The sequence below is a fragment of the Mobula hypostoma genome, chromosome X2 (genome assembly GCF_963921235.1).
Source record: "Mobula hypostoma chromosome X2, sMobHyp1.1, whole genome shotgun sequence".
NCBI classification, from domain to species: Eukaryota; Metazoa; Chordata; class Chondrichthyes; order Myliobatiformes; family Myliobatidae; genus Mobula; species Mobula hypostoma.
Genome location: NC_086129.1, coordinates 12,205,664 through 12,230,006, shown reverse-complemented (window position 1 = coordinate 12,230,006; position 24,343 = coordinate 12,205,664). Strand labels below are relative to the sequence as shown.

The 24,343-nt window shown below is 41.3% G+C and overlaps 1 protein-coding gene across 1 annotated transcript in view; it reads left to right on the top strand.

The window, feature by feature from the left end:
* The window catches only part of LOC134340763 (zinc finger and BTB domain-containing protein 44-like), a 45,611-nt gene extending 23,989 nt beyond the window's left edge, over positions 1 to 21,622 (top strand). Inside the window, exons 5-6 of the mRNA XM_063038248.1 lie at positions 308 to 608; positions 17,626 to 21,622. Of these exons, the coding sequence (XP_062894318.1) occupies positions 308 to 608; positions 17,626 to 17,932 (608 nt within the window). The 3' untranslated portion in view covers positions 17,933 to 21,622. The remainder of the gene's footprint in view (positions 1 to 307; positions 609 to 17,625) is intronic.
* The last annotated feature ends 2,721 nt before the right edge of the window (positions 21,623 to 24,343 follow it).

Genomic DNA, 24,343 nt, shown 5'->3' with positions numbered 1-24,343 from the left:
CCCCTTCCCTCACCACTTTATTTTGGCTTCTTCCCCCTTCCCTTCCAGTCATGATGAAGGGTCTGTGCCCAAAACGGTGACTTTTTATTCTTTCCACAGATGCTGCCTGACTTGCTGAGTTCTTCTGGCATTTTGTGTGTGTTGCTCAGGATTTCCAGCATCTGCAAAATCTCTTGTAGTTTATGATTTAGTTAAAATTTTTGTTATTCTTGCTCTGATCTTGCTAGGTACTGAAAGAATGAAATACAGCTTCATCTTTTTTGAATAACTTGGATATTGCTTTGGAACATTAATGGTTTTTCTTTAGGTATAAAACCCTTTCAGTGCGACAGATGTGGGAAAAAGTTCACAAGAGCATACTCCTTAAAGATGCATCGTCTGAAGCATGAAGGCAAGCGATGTTTCCGATGCCAGATTTGCAGTGCAACGTTTACTTCCTTTGGGGAATATAAACACCATATGCGAGTTTCAAGACACATTATCCGAAAGCCAAGGATCTATGAGTGCAAAACATGCGGAGCCATGTTTACTAATTCTGGAAACCTAATTGTGCACCTGAGGAGCCTGAACCATGAAGCATCTGAATTAGCTTCCTATTTCCAGAGCAGGTATGGCCCAACAGTTAAATGTTTCTTTTTTTTTAATTAAAAAATGCTACATCCCTTTGCTTGAATAGATTAACCTACACTTGTTAAACAGGTGAAAGTTGGTGATGATTAAAAGTTTGAGATTATGAATTTGTTCCGTAGGATTGACAGAAAATAAGAGAGGATCCAAAATTATGTTCTAGTGATAAATCTAGTGAGAAATTGAAATGAAGTTCCGTAAAGTTTAGTTAGAGTTGGAAGTTGTTACTTCGAGGTTTTGAAGTGAATGGCTTTAATGTTAGGTAAGGTGGAAAGCAATGCTGCAGGAATTTGAATGAGTTTCATGTGGTGCTTAAACATCAGCATGATGACTACATGGAATGGTCAGTTTCTGTGCTGTACATCTCCATCGTATTACATTGTGCATCTCTGAGGATGGTAGGTAAACCAGAGTTTTATTTAGGTCTCTTTAGCAATTCCTAAGTGCTTAATTATTGAAATAATTTCACATTTATCCTATTTGCGAAGCATGTTTATTGAAAATCATTCTCTATTTAAGATCTTCTGACTTTAGAAGTAGGCTTTACATAAGTTTGAACTAATGGTTATTTTATCCTTAGCAGCCAATATAATTATAAATTCGATTTACATTTTCCATATGCTTAGATCTGAAAGCACTTCAAGGATTAAGATCCCCAAGTATCTTTTTATGTTAAGAGTGTGTTTAATGTTACTGGATTGCTCTCTCCCTTTAAATGATTTTTAATATCTTGCCCCAGATTTAAAAAAATTGACGAGTTAAAAATAAGTGGCAAGAATTGAACAGAATACTCAACTACTGTGACTATAGCATCATAAAATTCCAGTATTGGTCATATGTGGAGCTGGGCATGACCAGCAAGGCTGGGAATAATTTTCCTTGAGAAGGTGATGATGATAGTGATGGTAATCTAGACAACTTCAGAGAGCATCCAATAGTCCACCATATGATTGGGTCAGGAGTTGCACAGGGGCCAGATAGGGAAAGAATGGCAGATTTCTTCCCTGGAGGATGTTAGTGGACCAGATAGGTTCTTATGGTGATCCATAATTTTGCATGACCGTCATTACAAAGACTATTTCATGATATTTAATTATTTACCAATTTTAAATTCTACATCTGCTGAGGGGCAGTTTGAAATCTTGTGTCTGGATTACCAATCTAGTAACCTAACCATTGCTCTCCCACCATTCCAAATCTATCCTACTGAGCATTCAAAGCATTGATTTCATTAAAATTTGGCTAATTTTGAATCCATTTAATCAGTTTATTAACAATTTTTTTTCTTGTGCCCTTCAATCCACACTTAACCAAAGTAAATTTCAGTTACATGTTTCCCCCGCCATCTGAAGGTAGAGCGTTCCTATGAAACGGTTCGTAAGCCGGAATGTCGTAGAGCGAAGAAGCAATTACCATTTATTTATATGGGGAAAAATTTCTGAGTGTTCACAGACCCAAAAATAACCTACCAAATCATGCCAAATAACACATAAAACCTAAAATAACAGTAACGTATAGTAAAAGCAGGAATGATATGATGAATACACGGCCTATATAAAGTAGAAATACTTTTCCACAATCATTGCCTGCACTGTCCACTGTAGCGAAAATCTCACGCAAGTGCTGTTGGCAAAAACACTCTCTCCAGTAACCTTTAAGCTATGAAGCTGCCAAATCATACCAAATAACGCATAAAAATGCACAGCCGATATGAAGTAGAAATAATGTATATACAGTGTAGTATCACTTATGTGAATCGGGAAGATAGCGCAGAGCACACTGATGATGGTGTGTTAGGCTGAATCGTCAGAGGTTGGGGTGGTGCAGTGGCCCTACCCTCTGGGCAGCGATCCGATACTGATCCGCGAAGAATGCAGGGCTACAGCGGTAGCCGGGAAGCACCCAGCACATCTTTAAGAAAAAAGCCGAAATAAATTTGCTAATTAATTAGGTGCCGCCCGGCACATAATTGTCACCCCAGATCAGAGGCGATTGCCTCCCAGCTACCACTGCATTCTCCGCGAATCAGTATCTGTCCGCGGCCTGGAGGTTGGGTGGTGGGACACTGGGGTGTCATCTCATCGTCGTCTGTTTCCATTAGGGCAAGCAGCTCATCTTCTTCTATGTCTGCCTGCCTCGATGTCGAAGGTCGAGGTTCCTCGTCTGCTGTGGCTGATGTGGAAAGCTTGCTTGACTGCTGAGCCTCGCGCATTTTTCTATCATACAGTTCTTTGTAAGCACTCAAACAATCCTGCAAATATGCCCTAAACCTACGTACCTTTTCAAAATTAAAGCCGTACTTTATCATTGCAGCGAAAATCTCACACAGTTGCTTCACGTTCAGTTCCTGGACAACTTCGCTTTCGCTACTGCATTCGGTTTCGATTGTTATCCTTTCCTCTTACAATTGCATCAGCTCTTCATCTATCTTGGTCATGGGATGCCAAAACCTTTTCAACATCATCTTTGTCCACTTCCACAAGCCAAACTCACTTTGTCCTTATTTCGTTCACCACGATCGAAACGCTTAATCATGCCTAGTTTTATGCTAAGTGTAACACCCTTACGAGCTCTTTTAGGCTTTTCCGATACCTTAGAACTCATCTTGCAAATGGCTGCTCACAGGCACGTATTTAAGCGATGCCGGCGAGAATGCCGTTCCGAATCCGGGGGCGTGCGGCTGCTCGGGGCGTGCACTGCCTTTTTATTGCGTGCTGCCTTTTTCGGCACGCTGCTTCTTTTCGTAACAGTGAAAACACCTGTTAGCGAAAACAGGGAACTAATGTAGGTCTTTCGTAACAGTGAGGTTTCGTAAAGCAAACGTTCGAAAAGCGGGGGACACCTGTACCATCTGAGAAATTTCTGTTCAAGTTCACTGACTTTTCTTAATTCAAGTCATTAATTAAAGTTATTCGTGTTCCACCAGTAATCCCTGTGACAATTCAATTATGTGACATATTGGCCATGTTATCCTAACCTTTAGAGCAGCGATCAGGAGGAATTTCTTCAGGCAGAGGGTGGTGAATCTGAAATTCATTGCCACAGACACTAAGTCATTGGGTGTATTTCTAAGCAATGATCAATAAGGGCATCAAAGGGTATGAAGAGAAGGCAGGAAAATGGGGTTGAGAGAGATATGGTCGAACGCCGAGAAGACTTGATGGGCTGAATTAATGCCCAGGTTTGCCTTCATTCCACATTGTTTTGATTTTAACTAGAAGGTCTTGATTTTGTAGTAATTGCCAGTGGTTCCACGTGCATGTGTATTGTCAGATGCTTTCTGATAGATGACCAAATGTCAGTTTGCTCCACTGTTGAACTCAATTTTGAGTAGAACAGTAGAACCTTAACATATTGAGTGCAAGATTTGCAATCCTGTTGGTTTCTATAAGGATTATAAAGCTAAGGAGAAGGCATTTTTAAGTTGTTACTTTAGTTAAAATTCCCTATGTTTTTAATTGAAGTTACTCAATGTCAAACATTTAAAGAAATACAAATGAATCCTCAGATTTTACAACAGATAGCTGGAAATGGTGCTTTGTTGTCAAAGCTTTCAGGAGCATTGGTGATATTGCTTCTCCAGTGCAATGATGAGAGTCCCTGCTATCATCGAACACACAACATAGAACATGACAGCACAGTACAGGCTCTTTGGCCCACGATGTTGTGCCAACCCTTTTACCGACTCTAAGACCAATCTAACCCTTACCTCCCAGGTAGCCCTAGGCACGAATGTGATGCTGAGGCTTTACAAGGCTTTGGTCAAACCACACTTGCAGTATTGTGAGCAGTTTTGGGCCCCTTATCTAAGAAAAGGTGTGCTGGCGTTGGAGATGCTCCAGAGAAGGTTCATGAGAATCATTTTGGGAATCAAAGGGTTAATGTAAGAGGGGTGTCAGATGGCTCTGGGCCTGTATTTGCTAGATTTTCTTAATGGGGAGAGGGTAAAGAATCTCACTGAAACCTATCAAAGATTGAAAAGCCTAGACAGAGTGGATGTAGAAAGGATGTTTCCTATAGTGGGTGAGTCCAGGACCAGAGAGCACAGCCTTAGAGTAGAGGGACTTCCATTTAGAATAGAGATGAGGAGGAATTTCTTTAGCCAAAAGGTGGTGAATCATTGCCACAGAAGGCTGTAGAGACCAAGTCATGAGTATATTTAAAGCAGAGGCTTATAGATTCTTGATTAGGAAGTGTATCAAAGATTATGGGGAGAAGGCAGGAGAATGGGGATGTGGGGGATAATAAATCAGCCATGATGGAAAAGTGGAATATACTTGATGGGAGTGGCCTGATTCTGCTCCTATGTCTTACTTTAACCTTTAGACACGGTGCTGTAGTCCACTAGCCTTTGATGAACAAGATGTAACACTGAGGTTTACTAAGGTGTGAGGAGACGTAGTCAGTGATTGTAGATTTGGCTCTATTTTGTGTGGAACCTCTTTAATAGCTTTGATCAATTGCCTGTTATCCAAGTTTATCTTGACTGAATAGGAAGCATGTCACTGATGGTGACCCAGGTGCAGATTTTGACAAGGCATAAAATTGGTTCTTATCCCAGAAAACTATTTTTTGTTTATCAATCAGTGATTTAATGAGAATTTTTTTATGGTGTAAACTGGGAGCAGGAGTGAGTGCCATTGCTATTACCAAGGAACAAGTACTAGGCAAATTCAAAGGTTTTAATGTGGATAAGTCACCTGGACCAGATGGACTACATCCCAGAGTCCTGAGAGGTTGCTGAAGAGATGACGGATGCATTGGTCATGGTCCTTCAAGAATCACTTGATACTAGCATGGTCCTGGAGGACTGGAAGTTTGCAAATGTCACTTCACCTTTTAAGAAGGGAAGAAGGCAAAAGAAAGGAAATTATAGACCAGTTAGTCTAACCTCTGGTTAGGAAAATGTTGGAGCCTATTATTGAGGATAAGGTTTAAGGGTACTTGGAGACTCATTATAAAATAAGTCAGTCAGCATGGTTTCTGTAAAGGGAAGTCTTGCCTGACAAATCTGTTAGTGCTTTGAGGAAGTAACAAGCAGAGTGGACAAAGGAGAGGCAGTGGATGTCATTTACTTGGATTTTCAGAAGGCATTTGATGAGGTGCCACACACGAGCTGCTAAACAAGATAACATCCTATGGCATACAGGAAAGATACTGACATGGAAAGAGGAAAGGCTGACAGCCAGGAGGCAGTGAATCGGAATAAAGGGGGCCTTTTCTGGTTGGCTGCCAGTGACCAGTTGTGTTCCTCAGGGGTCAGTATTGGGACTGCTACTTTTAACATTGTTTATCAATGATTTGGATAATGGAATTACAAACGAGAAAATCTGCAGATGCTGGAAATCTGAGCAACACAGACAAAATAATGGATGATGGAATTAATGGCTTTGTGGCAAAGTTTGCAGATGATACGAAGATAGGTGGAGTGATAGATAGTGCTGAGGAAGCAATGCAATTGCAACAGGACGTAGACAAATTAGAAGAATGGGGGGGGAAAAACTGGCAGATGGAAAACAGTGTTGGGAACTGTATGATAATACATTTTGGTAAAAGGAACCATAGTGCAGATTATTATCTAAATGGGGAGAAGGTATAGAGGGACTTGGGAGTCCTTGTGCAAGACTCCCAGAAGGATAATTTACAGGTTGAATCTGTGGTAAAGAAGTTAACTGCAATGATGGCATTTATTTCAAAGGGAATGGAATACAACTGCAAGGAGATAATGCTGAGTCTTTATAAACCACTAGTCAGGCCGCACTTCAGTATTGTCAACATTTTTGGCCGTATATCTCAGAAAGGGTGTGTTGTCATTGGAGAGGGTTCAGGGGAGTTTCATAAGGATGATTCCAGGAATGAAGGGGTTAGGGGTTGACATATGAGGAGCATTTGGCATCTCATTGGAATTTAGAAGAATTCGGGGCGGGGGGGGTGGGGGAGTGATGGTAGAAACCTACCGAATGTTGAAGACACTACTTAAGGTGGATGTGGGGAGGATGTTTCCTTTGGTGGGGGTAGCCATAACTAAAGGGCACAGCCTTAAAATTGAGGGGCGACCTTTTAGAACAGAGGTAAGGAGGAATTTTTTTAGCCAGAGAATAGTGAATCTGTGGAATGCTCTGCCACAGATTGCAGTGGAGGCCAAGTCTGTGGGTGGAAGTTGATCATTTTCTGATCGGTCAGGGCATCAAAGGATATGGCAAGAAAGCAGGTATATCGGGTTGAGTGGGATCCAGGATCAGCCATGATGGAATGGTGTAGCAGACTCGATGGGCTGAATGGCCAAATTCTGCTCCTATGTCTTAATGGTCTTGTAATACAATGGATTTCGGTTAAGTGGGACACATACGAGATCGGTACGTCTTGGCCCAATTAACCAAAGTTTCATAGAAATAGTTAAAAAGGAATTTAAAAAAAAAGAAAACATCTTCCATTTGTTACGTAACTGGCACCAATGAGTATCAATCGAGGCGGGTTATATAAAAACAACCAAACATTTATTAAACACGTATAAACGATAAGGAAAAAAACACAAAGGAAAACTTTAACCGGAGGTTAACAGGTATGCAGCCATTCACCAACTCCACTCGGCTCTGGTTCTTAAAGCGTTAAATGCGAAAACAGTTCTTAAAGCGATACAGTCAGATATAGTTTTTAAAGCGATAACTTCGAAAGTCCAACAATTTTACACATTCAATTGGGAGAGACTTCTCTGGAGAAAGATTTCTTCACCGACGCACCTTTACTGCCGGTTCTGTCCACAGGATTCCCGATGCCGAAAATAAACAGTTTAAATCAACTGACCTTAGATTCCTTTAGAGAGAGAACACCTTTTTGCATGAACTCATTGCCCTATTGCAAGAGTTATCTCAATGCAGGTTCTCTCCAACGAAGACTCAGTAAGGTCGATTCTTTATTAAACTGCCAACCGATGCAGACTTCTCTCGCTCCTTCACTTCGATGAATTCTTCACTCTCCCTTCAAAACTGTCGGAATTGAGTAAATTGGCACTTCCAGCCACAAATTTCCAGTTCAATAATACAAATCTTGTAAGAGAACGCACCTTCAGTTTTAAAAATGAAACTGCATCACAAAAACAAACACGCAACAGAAACGGAGGCACAGCACGTTCTACCTGGAAATCTACAAACTCAAAAAAACTAACTGCGTCACCTGGGTCGACCCTTATATAGTCATGGGGCACCTGTCATCACGTGACTTCACATCGGCGGGAAAATCACATCAGGTGACCTCCAAAAGACCATTACATCATTCTCACAAAAAAATCTCCTTGAGCATGTAACACATTTAACTGAGTAACAAATTATGTATTTAAATGAAATACAGATCAAACTAGAACACTGCCAAATCTACTACAGTACTATAGAACTGTATTAGTTCCTAATAGCTATCAACAGAAGAATTCATCCAGTGTAAACACGAAACACAAAATATTCTGCTGATGCTGGGGTCAAAGCAGCACACACAAAACGCTGGAGGAACTCAGCAGGTCGGGCAGCATCCGTGGAAACGAACAATCAACGTTTCGGGCCGAGTCCACAGATATACAAATATTAGGAGAGAAGTAAGAAAGAATAAAAAGTAAGTTACCACAAGCAGTCTAACAGGAGGAGGTCATCACTTCCCCGGCTATAGGTTGACTCATTATAGAGCCTAATAGCTGAGGGTAAGAATGACCTCATATAGCGCTCTTTGGAGCAGCGCAGTTGTCTTTGTCTATTTCTGAAAGTGCTCCTCCGTTCAGCCAAGGTGGCATGCAGAGGGTGAGAAACATTTTCTAGAAATGCCACATTTTGTGCAGGGTCCTTTGTTCTACCACAGCCTCCAGTGTGTCCAGTTTGACACCTATTCGCAAAGATGATTGTACTGGCAACAACAGATTGGTAGAACATGTGAAGGAGAGGCCTGCATGCTCCAAAGGACCTCAATCGTCTCAGGAAGTAGAGGCGACTCTGACCCTCCTTGTACTCAGCCTTTGGTGCTGCAGGTGTCATCCAGGTGCACCCCCAGATACTTGTAGGTCCTCACCATCAATGAATAAAATCAGCGCGGACACCTGGTGCGGATAACGGACTGCCTTCATACAACGCTTTTGAGATTGAATCCTCCAAATCTTCATTTTCATTGTAACATTCAAGATGATTGTCACCTTCAAATCCTTCATAGTTCCTAACTTGTTAAAATAATGCAATCATTTCATTTTCACTTCTGGCTGTTTTTTTTCTGGCATCTCCAAGCCTGAATGCTTGAAACCTCAGCGTCTAACTGCTTGTTTCTGCCAACTATCAATAACAAAAATCACTTTTTTTAAAAGACAAACACACGCAAATAATGCTATTTAAAAACTGTTCGTTTTAAGCTCTGTGTAGTGTCTTAACAGTCACACAAGTACATGTCTGGCACTCGTTAGAAACTTTGGCAACCGTTTCCTGTTCCAAATAGGTGGCATAGTGTCCCACTGTGTACATACATCTATTGATGCTTCTGGACACATCTTCAGTGATGTTCCTGGAATCATCGGGTGTTTTGGGTCTTTCAACATCATACAACCTCCTCCAGGTGACTCAGCCGGGGCTGGTCAGACCCCAGCTTGTGTCCAGATGGCCAGCTACTTATGACTCGCTACTTATGACCCCATTGCTCCCCTCTTTTGAGCCACAGCCATCTTGAGGCCCTCTGCCGCATCGGTGGTACTGCGGATGGCTCTCCTCCTCCTCTCTCCCTCGATGCCCAAAATGCTGAAGGCTCTGGCTAAGGAACGGGCTACGAATCCCCTACAACCAACCTCCACTGGGAGACACCTCGCTCTCCATCCAGCCTGCTGATAGTTGCTGACCAGTCCTGCGTACTTGGAGAGCTTCCTTTCAAAGGCCTCTTCCAAGCTACCTTCCCATGGGACTGTCAGCTCCAGCAGCACCACTTGCTTAGTAGACTCAGACGCTAGGACAATGTCTGGTCGCAGGGTGGTGGCTGCGATATGGTTGAGGAACTTCAGCTGCCCTTCGAGGTCCACCAACAGCTGCCAGTCCCTTGCAGAGGTCAGAATGCCTGCAGATGTTCTTTTGGCAGGTATTGGTTGCTCCCCAGCTCTGAAATAAATAAATGGAAATTGCTTCTTCACTTTTCGACATTCCGGCTTACGAACCATTTCATAGGAATGCTCTACCTTCGATGTGGGGGGGACTTGTATATGGGAAAAAAATTTTTGAGCGTTTGCAGACCCAAAGAATGACCTACCAAATCATGCCAAATAACACACAAAACCTAAAATAACAGTAACATACATTAAAAGCAGGAATGATATGATAAATACACAGCCTATATAAAGTAGAAATACTTCTCTACAATCATTGCTGCACTGTTCTCTGTAGTGAAAATCTCATGCAAGCGCTCTCGGCAGAAACACTCTCTCCAGTAACCCTTAAGCTATGAAGCTGCCAAATCATACCAAATAACACGTAAAAATGTACAGCCGATATAAAGTATAAATAACGTATGTACAGTGTAGTATCACTTACGGGAATTGGGAAGACAGCGCCGAGCACACGGTTGATGGTGTGTTAGGCTGAGTCGTCGGAGGTTGGGGTGGTGCAGTGGTCCCCAACCTCCAGGCCGTGGACCGATACCGATCCGCGAAGCATGCAGGGGTGCAGCAGTAGCCGGGACGCACCCAACACATCTTTAAGAAAAAAGCCAAAATAAACATTCTAATTAATTAGGTGCAGCCCGGCACTTAAAAGTCAGCCCAGATCTTTTCTTTGTACTTTTGTCAGTTAAATAAAGGTTCACGTGAATTAACATATCACAGATTTTTGTTTTTATTGCATTTTGGAAAATATCCCAATTTTTCTGGAAATGGGGTTTGTAATTAGCATGTTTATTTCGGCTTTTTTCTTAAAGATGTGCTAGGTGCGTCCCGGCTACCACTGCAGTCTCTGTAGCAATGTATCGGTCCACGGCCCGGAGATTGGGACCACTGGGGTGGTGGGACACTGAGGTGTCATCTGAAGGTCGTCTGTTTCCATCAGGGCAAGCAGGTCATCTTCTTCTATGTCTGTCTGCCTCGATGTCGAAGGTCGAGGTTCGTCGTCTGCTGTGGCTGATGTGGAAGGCTTGAGAAATGACAGTATGCTTGACTGCTTAGCCTCATGCATATTTCTATCATACAGTTCTTTGTAAGCACTCAAACCATCCTGCAAAACCTAAACCTACGTACCCTTTCAAAATTAAAGTCTTTCTTTTCTGCAATCATTGCAACGAAAATCTCACGCAATTGCTTCACGATCAGTTCCTGGACGACTTCACTTTCGGTCCGTTGGCTACTGCATTCGGTTTCCATTGTTATCCTTTCCTCTTCCAATTGCATCAGCTCTTCATCTATCAGTTCTTGGTCATGGGATGCCAAAACCTTTTCAACATCATCTTCGTCAACTTCCACAAGCCAACTCACTTTGTCCTTACTTCGTTCACCACGATCGAAACGCTTAATTATGTCTAGTTTTACGCTCAGTGTAACACCCTTACAAGCTCTTTTAGGCTTTTCCAATACCATAGAACTCATCTTGCTAACGGATGCTCAAAATAAATCAAAATAAAGCACAGATGCTCGCAGGCAAGTGTTTAAGCAATGCTGGCTAGAATGCAGTTCCAAGGAGGGAGCTTGGCTGCTCGGGGCGCGCGCTGCCTTTTTTTGTAATGGTGAAAACACCTTCTGTTAGCGAAAACAGGTAACTAATGTAGGTCTTTCGTAACAGCGAGGTGTCGTAAAGCGAACGTTTGAAAAGCGGGGGACACCTGTACCCGGAGGAAACGCATGAGGTTCATGGGAAGGACGTACAAACTTCTTCCACAGGGCACTAGAATTGAACTCTGAATCCAGTGCCCGAGTTGTAATAGCGTGCAGTAACCGGTATGCTATCGTGGTGCCTCTTGTCTTATTTTAACTGGTGACTCCCTTATTACATTGTGACCCCTAGTTTTAGATTCTCCTACAGGACAAAACATCCTCTCTTCAAGAGTCCTCCCAATATTGCGTGTTTCAATCAAGTCTTCCAGTTCCAGGTATTAGTCTAGGAAACCACCTCTGACCTGCTTCTAGATTCAAGATTGCTTATAGTCATTCTTCAGTATTTGAGTTAAAGGAGAATAAAATGATTGTTACTTTGCATCCGATGCAGTGTACAGGAAAACACTAAGCTTAAAGAATCCAATTTTTAAAAAAATACAGAAAATCCACAATAAATAAAATATAAAAGCAATCCAATAACACAAAATGTACAAGTGACTGTTATATACATTGTCTGAATGTATGTACATAAAGTGAAGCTAGGTAATTAATATGTAGTGGTGGTGGGGTTAGTTAATGGGTGGAGATGACAGCTTGGGGAAAGTAACTGTTTTTGAGTCTGGTGGTCCTGGTGTGGATGCTGTGTAGCATTTTTCCTGCTGGCGGTGGGTTAAACAGTCCATGAGCAGTGTGGGTAGGATCCTTCATGATGTTACTGGCTTTTTTTGCATAATATTGCAGGACTGATGAAGGGTCTCAGCCTGAAACATTGGCTCTATTCCTTGTCATAGATGCTGCTTGACGCACTGTGTTCCTCCAGCATTTTGTGTTTGTATTACTTTGGATTTCCAGCACGTGCAGAATCTCTTGTGTTTACCAATAGTGTAGACAGTTCTGTAGAAGCCATCTTCTGTTAGAACTTTTGACAGTCGAATTCTTATCTAATCTCACTATCTTAAGTGTGAATTTGTTCTTGTTTTTGTAATCTTGGTATAAGCATTGGAGAGGGATAGGAACAGACAAGTTCGGGAAACATGAGGAAATCTGCAGATGCTGGAAATTCAAGCAACACATCAAAGTTGCTGGTGAACGCAGCAGGCCAGGCAGCATCTCCAGGAAGAGGTGCAGTCAACGTTTCGGGCCGAGACCCTTCGTCAGGACTAACTGAAAGAAGAGCTAGTAAGAGATTTGAAAGTGGGAGGGGGAGGGGGAGATCCGAAATGATAGGAGAAGACAGGAGGGGGAGGGATGGAGCCAAGAGCTGGACAGTTGATTGGCAAAAGGGATATGAGAGGATCATGGGACAGGAGGCCTAGGGAGAAAGAAAAGGGGGAGGGGGGAAAAACCCAGAGGATGGGCAAGGGGTATAGTGAGAGGGACAGAGAGAGAAAAAGAATGTGTGTATTATAAATAAATAATGGATGGGGTATGAGGGAGAGGTGGGGCATTAGCAGAAGTTAGAGAAGTCAATGTTCATGCCATCAGGTTGGAGGCTACCCAGACGGAATGTAAGGTGGTGTTCCTGCAACCTGAGTGTGGCTTCATCTTTACAGTAGAGGAGGCCGTGGATAGACATATCAGAATGGGAATGGCATTCTCTTGCGGACAGACTGTAGGTGTTCAGTGAACCGATCTACCAGTCTGCGTCGGGCCTCGCCAGTATATAGAAGGCTACATCGAGAGCACCGGACGCAGTATATCACCCCAGCCGACTCACAGGTGAGGTGTTGCCTCACCTGGAAGGACTGTCTGGGGCCCTGAATGGTGGTAAGGGAGGAACTGTAAGGGCATGTGTAGCACCTGTTCTGCTTACAAGGATAAGTGCCAAGAGGGAGATTGATGGGGAGGAATGGGGGTGACGAATGGACAAGGGAGTCACATAGGGAGCGATCCCTGCGGAAAGAGGGGGGTGGAGGGAAAGATGTGCTTAGTGGTGGGATCCTGTTGGAGGTGGCAGAAGTTACGGAGAATAATATGTTGGACCCGGAGGCTGGTGGGGTGGTAGGTGAGGACAAGGGGAACCCTATTCCTAGTGGGGTGGCGGGAGGATGGAGTGAGAGCAGACAGCCAGCAACTTTGATGTGTTGCACAGGGGAGATGCGTTTGAGAGCAGAGTTGATGGTGCAGGAAGGGAAGCCCCTTTCTTTAAAAACGACATCTCCCTCGTCCTGGAATGAAAAGCCTCATCCTGAGAGCAGATGCGGCGGAGACGGAGGAATTGGAAAAGGGGATGGCATTTTTGCAAGAGACAGGGTGAGAAGGGGAATAGTCCAGATAGCTGTGAGAGTCAGTAGGCTTATAGTAGACATCAGTAGATAAGCTGTCTCCAGAGATAGAGACAGAAAGATCCAGAAAGGGGAGGGAGGTGTCGGAAATGGACCAGGTAAACTTGAGGGCAGGGTGAAAGTTGGAGGCACAGTTAATGAAGTCAACGAGCTCAGCATGCGTTTAGGAAGCAGCGCCAATGCAGTCGTCGATGTAGCGAAGGAAAAGTGGGGGACAGATAACGTTTAATTGGAGTAAGGGGAAATATGAGGCTATCAGGCAGGAACTTGGAAGCATAAATTGGAAACAGATGTTCTCGGAAACGTACGGAAGAAATGTAGCAAATATTCAGGGGGTATTTGCGTGGGGTTCTGCGTAGATACATTCCATTGATGGTAGGGTACAGGAACCGTGGTGTACAAAGGCTGTTGTAAATCTAGTCAAGAAGAAAAGAGTTTACGAAAAGATCAAAGAAACTAGAAGGTTATAAGGCTAGCAGGAAGGAGTTTAAGAATGAAATTACGAGAGCCAGAAGGGGCCATGAGAAGGCCTTGGCGGACAGGATTAAGGAAAACCCCAAGGCATTCTACAAGTATGTGAAGAGCCAGAGGATAAGACATGAGAGAATAGGACCAATCAAGTTTGACAGTAGAAAAGTGTGTATGGAACTGGAGGAGATGGCAGAGATACTTAATGAATACTTTGCTTCAGTATTCACGACTGAAAAGGATCTTGGCAATTGTAGGGATGACTTGCAGCAGACTGAAAGCTTGAGCATGTAGATATTAAGGAAGAGGATGTGCTGGAGCTTTTAGAAAGCATCAAGTTGGATAAGTCACCGGGACTGGACAGGATGCACCCTAAGCTACTGTGGGAAGCGAGGGAGGAGATTGCTGAACCTCTGGCGGTGATGTTTGCATCATCAATGAGGATGGGAGAAGTTCTGGAGGATAGGAAGGTTGCGGATGTTGTTCCCTTATTCAAGAAAGGGAGTAAGGATAGCCCAAGAAATTATAGACCAGTGGTTGGTAAGTTGATGGAGAAGATTCTGAGAGGCAGGATTTATGAATATTTTGAGAGGCATAATATAATTAGGAATAGCATGGCTTTGTCAAAGGCAGGTCGTGCCTTATGAGCCTGATTGAATTTTTTGAGGATGTGACAACACGATGAGGGTAGAGCCGTAGATGTAGTGTATATGGATTTTAGCAAGGCATTTGATAAGGTACCCATGCAAGGCTTATTGAGAAAGTAAGGAGGAATGGCATCCAAGGGGTCATTACTTTGTGGATCCAGAACTGGCTTGCCCACAGAAGGCGAAGGGTGGTTGTAGACGGGTCATATTCTGCATGGAGGCCAGTGACCAGTGGTGTACCTCAGGGATCTGTTCTGGGACCCCTACTCTTTGTGATTTTTATAAATTACCTGGATGAGGAACTGGAGGGATGGGTTAGTAAATTTGCTGATGACACAAAGGTTGGGGGTGTTGCGGATGGTGTGGAGGGCTGTCAGAGGTTACAGCAGGACATTGATAGGATGCAAAACTGGGCTGAGAAGTGGCAGATGGAGTTCAACCCAGATAAGTGTGAGGTGCAACACACATAAAAGTTGCTGGTTAACGCAGCAGGCCAGGCAGCATCAGTCCTGACGAAGGGTCTCGGCCCGAAACATCGACTGTACCTCTTCCTAGAGATGCTGCCTGGCCTGCTGCGTTCACCAGTAACTTCTATGTGTGTTGCTTGAAATTCCAGGATCCTGCAGATTTCCTCGTGTTTAAGTGTGAGGTGGTTCATTTTGGTAGGTCAAATATAATGGCAGAATATAGCATTAATGGCAAGACTCTTGACAGTGTGGAGGATCAGAGGGATCTTGGGGTCCAAGTCCATAGGACACTCAAAGCTGCTATGCAGGTTGACTCTGTGGTTAAGAAGGCATATGGAGCATTGGCCTTCATCAATCGTGGGATTGAGTTTAAGAGCCGAGAGGTAATGTTGCAGCTATTTTGGACCCTGGTCAGACCTCACTTGGAGGACTGTGCTCAGTTCTGGTCGCCTCACTACAGGAAGAATGTAGAAGCCATAGAAAGGGTACAGAGGAGATTAACAAGGATGTTGCCTGGATTGGGTAGCATGCCCTATGAGTATAGGTTGAGTGAACTCGGCCTTTTCTCCTTGGAGTGGCAGAGGATGAGAGGTGACCTGATGGAGATGTACAAGATGATGAGAGGCATTGATCGTGTGGATAGTCAGAGGATTTTTCCCCGGGCTGAAATGACTAGCATGAGAGGGACAGTTTTAAGGTGCTTGGAAGTAGGTACAGAGATGATGTCAGGGGTAAGTGTTTTACGCAGAGAGTGGTGAGTGTGTGGAATGAACTGCCGGCGGCGGTGGTGGAGGCAGAAATGATAGGGACTTTTAAGAGACTCCTGGATGGATTCATGGTGCTTAGAAAAATAGAGGGAAGAGGTAAGCCTAGTAGGTAGCTCTAAGGTAAGGACATGTTCGGCACAGCTTTGTGGGCTGAAGGGCCTGTATTGTGCTGTAGGTTTTCTATGTTTCTATGTCTAAGTATGCTGTAGAATATTTTAGTGGGGCAAAATACATATTTTACAGTTTTAAATGGGCTCCCTGAAAGTGTAGAACTTGACAGCTTAAGTAGTGAAACCAGTTTTAAATTCGTTTAGAAATTGTAATAGTACCCAGAGTTCGTTTTGTTCCATGTTTCTGATTTACTCCATATTCGTCTCAATATTATTGAGCTACTCTTCAGGAGCTTAGAACCAACTATGATCCATTATGTTTGGAAAAGGTTTCAGTTTGGATTTCTACTATGTGTTAATGTGAATGTTACCGTGATTACTAGCTGAATTCTTGAGCTAGGGGAAGGAATGAATAGAGCTAAACATGCTGCTTTAAAAAGTTGTGTAAGTTCTTGGAATGCTCTAGGGTTACTGTATTTATGTTGCTTTTCTTTTAATTCATTCATGGGACGTGAAGAATTCTGGCATCTGTTTAATTAATGTTGAAATCTCAAGGTATTTTTTTCCCTGTTGCACATTTAAAGAAAAGTACAAATAGAATTAGCAAAAGCATTTGTTTTATAATTCAGCCTGTTATAGCTTTGGCTTTATGGGTGTGGGGTAGAGATGCATCTCTACCAAAGGAAAGTAAGGTGCTTCTTCCCTCCACTGGTGTGCAGGTCACCCTTGGACAAGGTGTAGCCGCATGATCAGGGTCATGTGAAGCCAGGGGAGCAGGTGGTGGATGGTCGTATGAGCAGCTGGTACAGATCACAAGTCCTGGATATGGGACCGCTGATGCCAGGCAGACAATCTCTGAAGAGTATTGATAATGGCTGGGGTCACCTGTCTGATAAAGACACTGCCCAGAAGAAGGCAGTGGCAAACCATTTCTGTAGGAAAAAATTGCAAAGAACAATCATGGTCATGGATAAGACCATGATCACCCACGTCAATACGACATGGCAGAAGAAGATGAAGTTTAGCTTGTAAGATGTGTCTGAAACTTGAGTTCACTAGGTTATTCATCCAGCAACATAACAGTTGCACTACAGTACACTCTCCACAAATTTTGGATTTTCAGCTTCTTCATTGAAACATTTATGAAGAATGAAAATTTCCAAGGAATAAATCATTGGCAGCTAACAGACAAAACTTAGCAAATATTTTTATTAAACAGCTAGCAAGCAAATACCTGTGAGTTCTAAACTTTAAAAATTTGCTCTCTACACGTTTATAGTTTGGTGTTTTCCTGTTAAATAATATAGCACTGCTACCGTTGAGAAAGAAACTTACTCCAAAACTCAGTTCTCATTTCAAGTTTACCTTTGCTTGTGATTGTTTGTTTTGGCTATTGGGAAAAGCAGGTGGAATATAGGCTAAAGTGTTATAATTGCTTGTTTTCCAGTGACTTCATAGTGCCAGACTACCTGAAACAGGAGCAAGAAGAAGCCCTCGCTCATTATGACATTGGAGACAGTGGTTTTGATAACAATTCAGCAGTGCAAATGCCTGTCATCTCACAGGTATCCTCCACACAGAACTGCGACAGCGCATTTCCCCTTGGGCACTTGGCTGGACTGATGAACAAAGATGATGAAATAATAGAAGAGCAGAAAACAAATGGTTCCGATGTAAATGGAATCCTTGGGGTAAGGGAAGATCTGCATAAGAGGGGCTCTCCAGAGGAAGGACCTCATATCCTTTATAGCTAAATTAAACCTGGTAGTTAAACTTCTGTTCTTTTGGAGAAAGTGCCTGGACCTGGGTCAAATGATTCTTGGAGCTTTTCTTCCAGACTCTGGACATTTATTTAAAATAGGTCAACATTACATTATTTGTTTTTCAAAGGTTTTGGACAAGTCCGTGGGCCTTCAGTTAATTGCAAGCACATTATACCACGCATTTCTTAATTCACACAGCTGTCAAGGACTTTGCAAGAAGCTGTGGTACAACTTTTGAACAATATTTAGAGAACTATATCCTCTGACAGTGTTTTACTTTATACTTTAATAAAGCTGCCAATATTGGATGCCTTGTCACATTGGCATCTGGGAACATATTTTAGAATCAAAGTTTAAAATGCTGCATTGATGGATAACGATCTCATCAAGTCATGAAAAATATCAAATGTTTAAACGCTCTCTGACAGAAATAATCTTATGACAGGTAAATTGAATATTCTCTTACAACTAAATTATGTTCACAGGGTAGGAAATTTCAAAATCTTTGCCAGATTATGGGATTTTGTTTTCAGCAAAAAAGTAACTTTGTACAATAAAAATCTTTTTATCAATAAGAATTCAAAGTTGGCATTGTAAATAGAAATACTAGTCTGGATATCTTTTCATGCACCCCAAATTATGCCATGTTTCCTTCGATAAAGTCAGATGATCCTTAGTCATCTTGAAACACAGACAAGGGAAAGAAAGAGTTTAAAGCTATGAGTTATTTGTAGTTGCCTAGCTTTCTGAAGACCCTTTGACTCTTGTGTTCCTGGTGTTGTAGTCACTGTTTATTCCAGTTCAGGAAAGCAGAACTATATTCAGCATAAGACAGTAAGACAATTGATGTCTTTTGAGTATAAGGCTAATGTAGAATACCTTCTTGGCCAAGTGGACTAGAAATGATGCAGTGAACCTTGAGGGGTCAGTCAGGAGTTTGTTTTGGAGCCATTAAATATCTAATTCTGGGCTGTTGCCACCAAAGTGTGATCTTCTTGCATCGACGTGATTTAAAACTGGAAGTATCTGGACGTTTTTCCAGTGCATATTTTACTATTAATCTGAAGTAAAAGTGAATGCATATCTTCTTCAGATATGTTTAGCTACTTTTTAGTCTCTTGTAACTTGTGGGTGTACGTTGACATTGACACCACGGTTGGTGGCACGTTAGTGAAGAGTATATTCAGGGAGCTTGTTTGCCTTGGCTGTTGTTCAATCAGTAGTTTATTGCAGACTTTTCTAAAACAAGTTTTTTGTGCTAACAGATAACTCGTTTTAAGCTTAAATGTTCAGACTTAGATTTCTACAGCTGTTAAGTTTTTTTAACAATCTACAAAATTTGCTGTTTTGTGAAGTGTTCACCTTTTTAAAGGTATTAATTAAAATTGTTGATCCTTTTGTTAACTTGTGCATAGGGTCATGTAATATTTTGACAATCTGAAGGCATGCTGTGATTGATTAAGGCATGTGTGTCTTAATTTTTTTTTATTTTTAGTAACTTCTGTAGTCTTGGTATTCAGAATATTTAGAACGTAGCATTCCTGAGGGGGTTAAAAAAAAAAGCACAGTTAACATTGATGGTTTAGGCTTATTCAAATAAATGCATTTTGTTATACATTGTCCTGACCACCAATACTGAAAATGCTTGCCTGGGTAGCAGCCAGAATAGCCTGTACTGTAATAAACTTAAAAGTATGCTGGAAATGTAGATGGAAAAGCCTCTACCCACTTATTAATATTTGGGGTCTGCCTGAGTACAAGTCTGATCCATGCATTGAATTCATTGTTTCAACTCCTGTTGTTAAAAGTGAATAGTTAATCCAGTTTTTATAGAAGACAATTACTTGGTGGAAGGATTTTGTATACACAGTCAAAGTATCAAATGCATTAATATTCTTTAAAGGACTGTTCACCGTCCCCCAAAATTTTTATGATTTCTTCCTTAAGATAATAAAATTGAAGGGTTTTTATGCAATTTCAAATATACTCAATGCCTTGAATTTACTAAGGTCTCATTGCTATATGAACAAAAAGCTAATAAGCGAGGGATGGGGCTGGTGGAAATATCCTGAGACATGGAATAGGAGGAGACATTTCAGCTCATTGAGTCTGTGTTGTGTGGAAATATGAAACTAAGTTGACCTGCCAAATACAAGAGATGGGTCTTGCACAACAGTGGATTCACACCATAATATCTGGGTAACCAGCACTGTAACAGTACTGTGTAGTGTTATTTAAATTTGAAAATACCAAATATTATTCTCTGTGTAGAGGCTTTTTAGTTCTGACTACCAGTATCATTCTTGCAAGTCTAGCAGAAACTTACTGCAAATGGGCAGCAGGATACCTTGTCCATTATATTAATTGGTTAACTTCTGTACACTGCAGAAGCAATGTAATTGGTAAACCTTTTCCTTGTTGTGATTATAGTTTCCTACAGTAGTTAAAGAAAAACAAAATTACATTTACCCTTAAATAAATCAAAAAGCACTTCAAGTAGACATAAAGGAGCCAGTTGCCTAAGTAGGAACATGGTAGCAACAATAGATGGTTGTTAAACAAAGTTGCTATATTGTGTTACATTTATTAATGGTTTATAATTATTTTCCGTTATTATAATGGTTTTATTCCACCAGTGTGGGTGAATAGTTAAATCAACTGTAAATGTTGACCACTATTCAAAACTCAAAAGCAAATTGTTGGTACATTCAGTGATGCTGCAGTAACTGTCCTGTATGTTTATGTGGGCATGGCTGAAGTTAACCATTATATGTGTATCAGTAGTAAATGCTGACGTGGTTTCTTTGTCCTGTACTCAAAATGTGCATCTTTTAATTGTGTTTATATTATTTTTGCATTCTTTGAAAGTGCAGCACTTTGACACTCTACATTTTGGTGATCTTAGATTTGTGTTCCCATCACTGCCGTTACCTATTTCAAGGACAATAAAGCTGAGCCTTCAGTGTCCCTGTTGCGGTCACCTGCTTGTAAATACTGTATAGTCTGAATGATTTGGAAATATTGTTAATTTGTTGAGCAAAAGATATTGGATGGAATTTTTGATAGTATGATTGCCAGTAAATTGGAATTTTTTTTTTGGTTTGTATCCTTGTTTTTCACCAGCATGGCCCCATAACAGGAGTATATTGTAAAACATAGCAAAATGAAAACCACACTGCAAAGCTCTAGCTGTGGTTTACTTTATTTATCCTCTTATGGAGTTTGTCAGTCTATCTCTGTGTGTATGTGTGGTTGTGTGAGTGTGTCTGTATATAAATAGGGAAAAGTTCACATATTCTATTTTCATGCTCATGATGGTCACAAGAGGCAAGTAGCATTGTATAAAATTTGATAAAAATAATACTGCAGTTGATAATCTGTGTGGAAATTATAAATAAAGCTCTTTACCATTATTTACTGCAAACTGTGTTTCTGTAGAAATTTTTTTTTTTACAGAGTGATGGATGCATGGAGCATCCTTCCAGGGGTGGTGGTTGAGACAGATACATTGGGGGCATTTAAGAAACTCTTAGATTGATCTTAAAGTAGGTTAACAGGTCAGCACAGCATTGTGGGCAGAATGGTCTGTACTGTGCTATAATATTCTATGACGTATAAATACCACAATACAATATTTCTAAAACAGTGATCAAGGTTGCTGTTTTAAATTTCTTTGAATTGAAAATATACAGTACTGTGCAAAAGTCTTAGCCACCTGCGATTGTTAATGTTTCAGATGGCATGGTCTCCACAGAGCCCTGATCCTCAACATCATCGAGGCTGCCTGTGATTAAGTGGAGAGGCAGAAGTAAGCAAGACAGCAAAGTCTGTGGAAGAACTGCTGCAAGTTCTCCAAGATGCTTAGAACAACCTACTAGCTGATTTTCTCATGAAACTGTGCAACTGTACCTAAGAGAATTGATGCAGTTTTAGTCATAGTCATACTTTATTGATCCTGGGGGAAATTGGTTTTCGTCACAGTTGCACCATAAACAATAAATAGTAATAAAACTATAAATAGTTAAATAGTAATATGTAAATTATGCCAGATAATAAGTCCAGGACCAGCCTATTGGCTCAGAGTGTCTGACCCTCCAAGGGAGGAGTTGTAAAGTTTGATGGCCACAGGCAGACTTCCTATGATGCTCTGTGTTGCATCTCGGTGGAATGAGTCTCTGGCTGAATGTACTCCTGTGCCCAACCAGTACATTATGTAGTGGATGGGAGATTATTGTCCAAGATTTAAAGGCAAAGCGTGGTCACACCAAATATTGATTTAGTTTTTTTACTGTTTACTGCCCTTTACAAATTTTTGGTATTTGGAAACTTTTAATTTCATTACTTCTGAAAGTATCTTCGCTTTACAGACAATACACACAAAATGCTGGAGGAACTCGGCAGGCCAGGCAGCATCTAGGCAGTATCAGTTTTTTTTCTCTAGTCCTGATGAAGGGCCTCTGCCTAAAATGTCAACTGTACTCTTTTCCATCAATGCTGCCAGGCCTGCTGAGTTCCTCCAGCATTTTGTGTGTGTTGCTTGGATTTCCAGCATCTGCAGATTTTCTGTTGTTTGTGAATCACTTTACAGAATTGTTTTTACATGTGCCTAAGACTTGCACAGTACTGTAATGATAAAGAAAGGTTTGTAATTTTTTTCATACGTCTATGCAATGTGTGCACAATGTGTGGCACTTTAGCATTTCTACATTTTGTGTTGATTATACACTTGCTTTTGGTGCCTGCTATGTATGTTTTTATGATGTTTGAATTTCAGATAACTATAATATAGCCCGTTCATTTAATGTTTTTTTTTCTATCGCAATCATTTCAAAACTTCTTTTAAAACTAGATCGTACAAATAAATTAGTTTGCAAGTGTCTGAAGGTTTCCAGTAATGTACTTCTGACTTTTTTCACAGTGCATTAGACTATAATTTGAGTACCTTTCTGGATTCCATATTTGTGTAATCCTAAAATAGTCTTAATACCATCAGCTCTTCGGTGCTTTTTGCAGAATGTCTGACAAAACACATCGTGCACAAGAGACCATCAAGATTAAGCTTTCATCTGGTCAATAATTAAATCAAAAATTTTTTAAAGCAGTCTTGGAAGAGGTGGGCATTTTAGATGTGAGAAGTTATAAAATTCATTGTAATCATTTTCAGTATGCATAAGCTTTAAAACACTAATCCATAATTCAATTTACAATTCACCAATATTTTTGGTTTTTTATTTTAATCCACAGCCCCTGCAATTTTTTTCCAAACTTTCATTTACTAGTTTCATACCATTTGAGATGAAATAGTAAGGGATGTAAAAGAGATGAGAGTTGCACCTCTAATCAGGAAGAATGTCACAGCAGCACCCAGAGAAGACATCCAGGGGGGTTTCCAGTGAACTACAGACAATATAGGTAGAACTCGGGAATAAGAAAGATGAAATCATATGATGGAGGTAACAGGGTAGTATAGTGGTAGCTTGATACTTTACAGTGCCAGCAAACTGGTTTCAGTTCCCACCGATGTCCCGAAGGAATTTATGTTTTCTGTGTGACTTCATGGGTTTCCTCTGGGTGCTCTGGTTTCCTCCCACATTCCAAAGACGTACGGATTAGTAGGTTAATTGGTTATATTGGAGTAATTGGATGGCGTGGTCTTGTTGGAATGCAAGGCCTGTTAATGCATGGAGCAGGTTTGATGGGCCAAATGGCCTAATTCTGCTCCTACGTGTTATGGTCTTGTGTATCTCTTTTTAGAACAAAAAAAGGCCTCCCAATAGAAAGCAGAAGATAGAGGAATGATACAGTGCCTATAATAAGTATTCACCCCCCTCCCCGAAGTTTTCATGTTTTATTGTTTTACAATATTGAATCACAGTTGATTTAATTTGGCTTTTTTGACACTGATCAACAGAAAAAGACTCCTTAGTGTCAAACTGATAACAGATCCCTACAATGTGATCTAAATTAATTACAAATATAAAACACTAAGTAATTGATTGCCAAAGTATTTAAGCTCTTCAAGTCAGTATTTAGTAGATACACCTTTGGCAGCAATTACAACCTTGAGTCTGTGTGGATAGTTCTCTATCAGCTTTGCATATCTGGACACTGAAATTTTTCCCCATTCTTCTTTACAGAACTGCTCAAGCTCTGTCAGATTGCATGGAGACTGTGAATGAAACACCCTTTTCCTGTGTAGCTTTGGCTTTATGCTTGGGGTCATTGTCTTGCTAGAAAACAATCTTCTTCCAAGTCGCAGTTCTCTTGCAGACTGCATCAGGTTTTCCTCCAGGATTTTCCTGTATTTTGCTGCATTCATTTTACCCTTTACCTTCTCAAGCCTTCCAGGGCCTGCTGCAGTGAAGCATCCCCACAGCATTATGCAGCCACCCCATGCTTCAC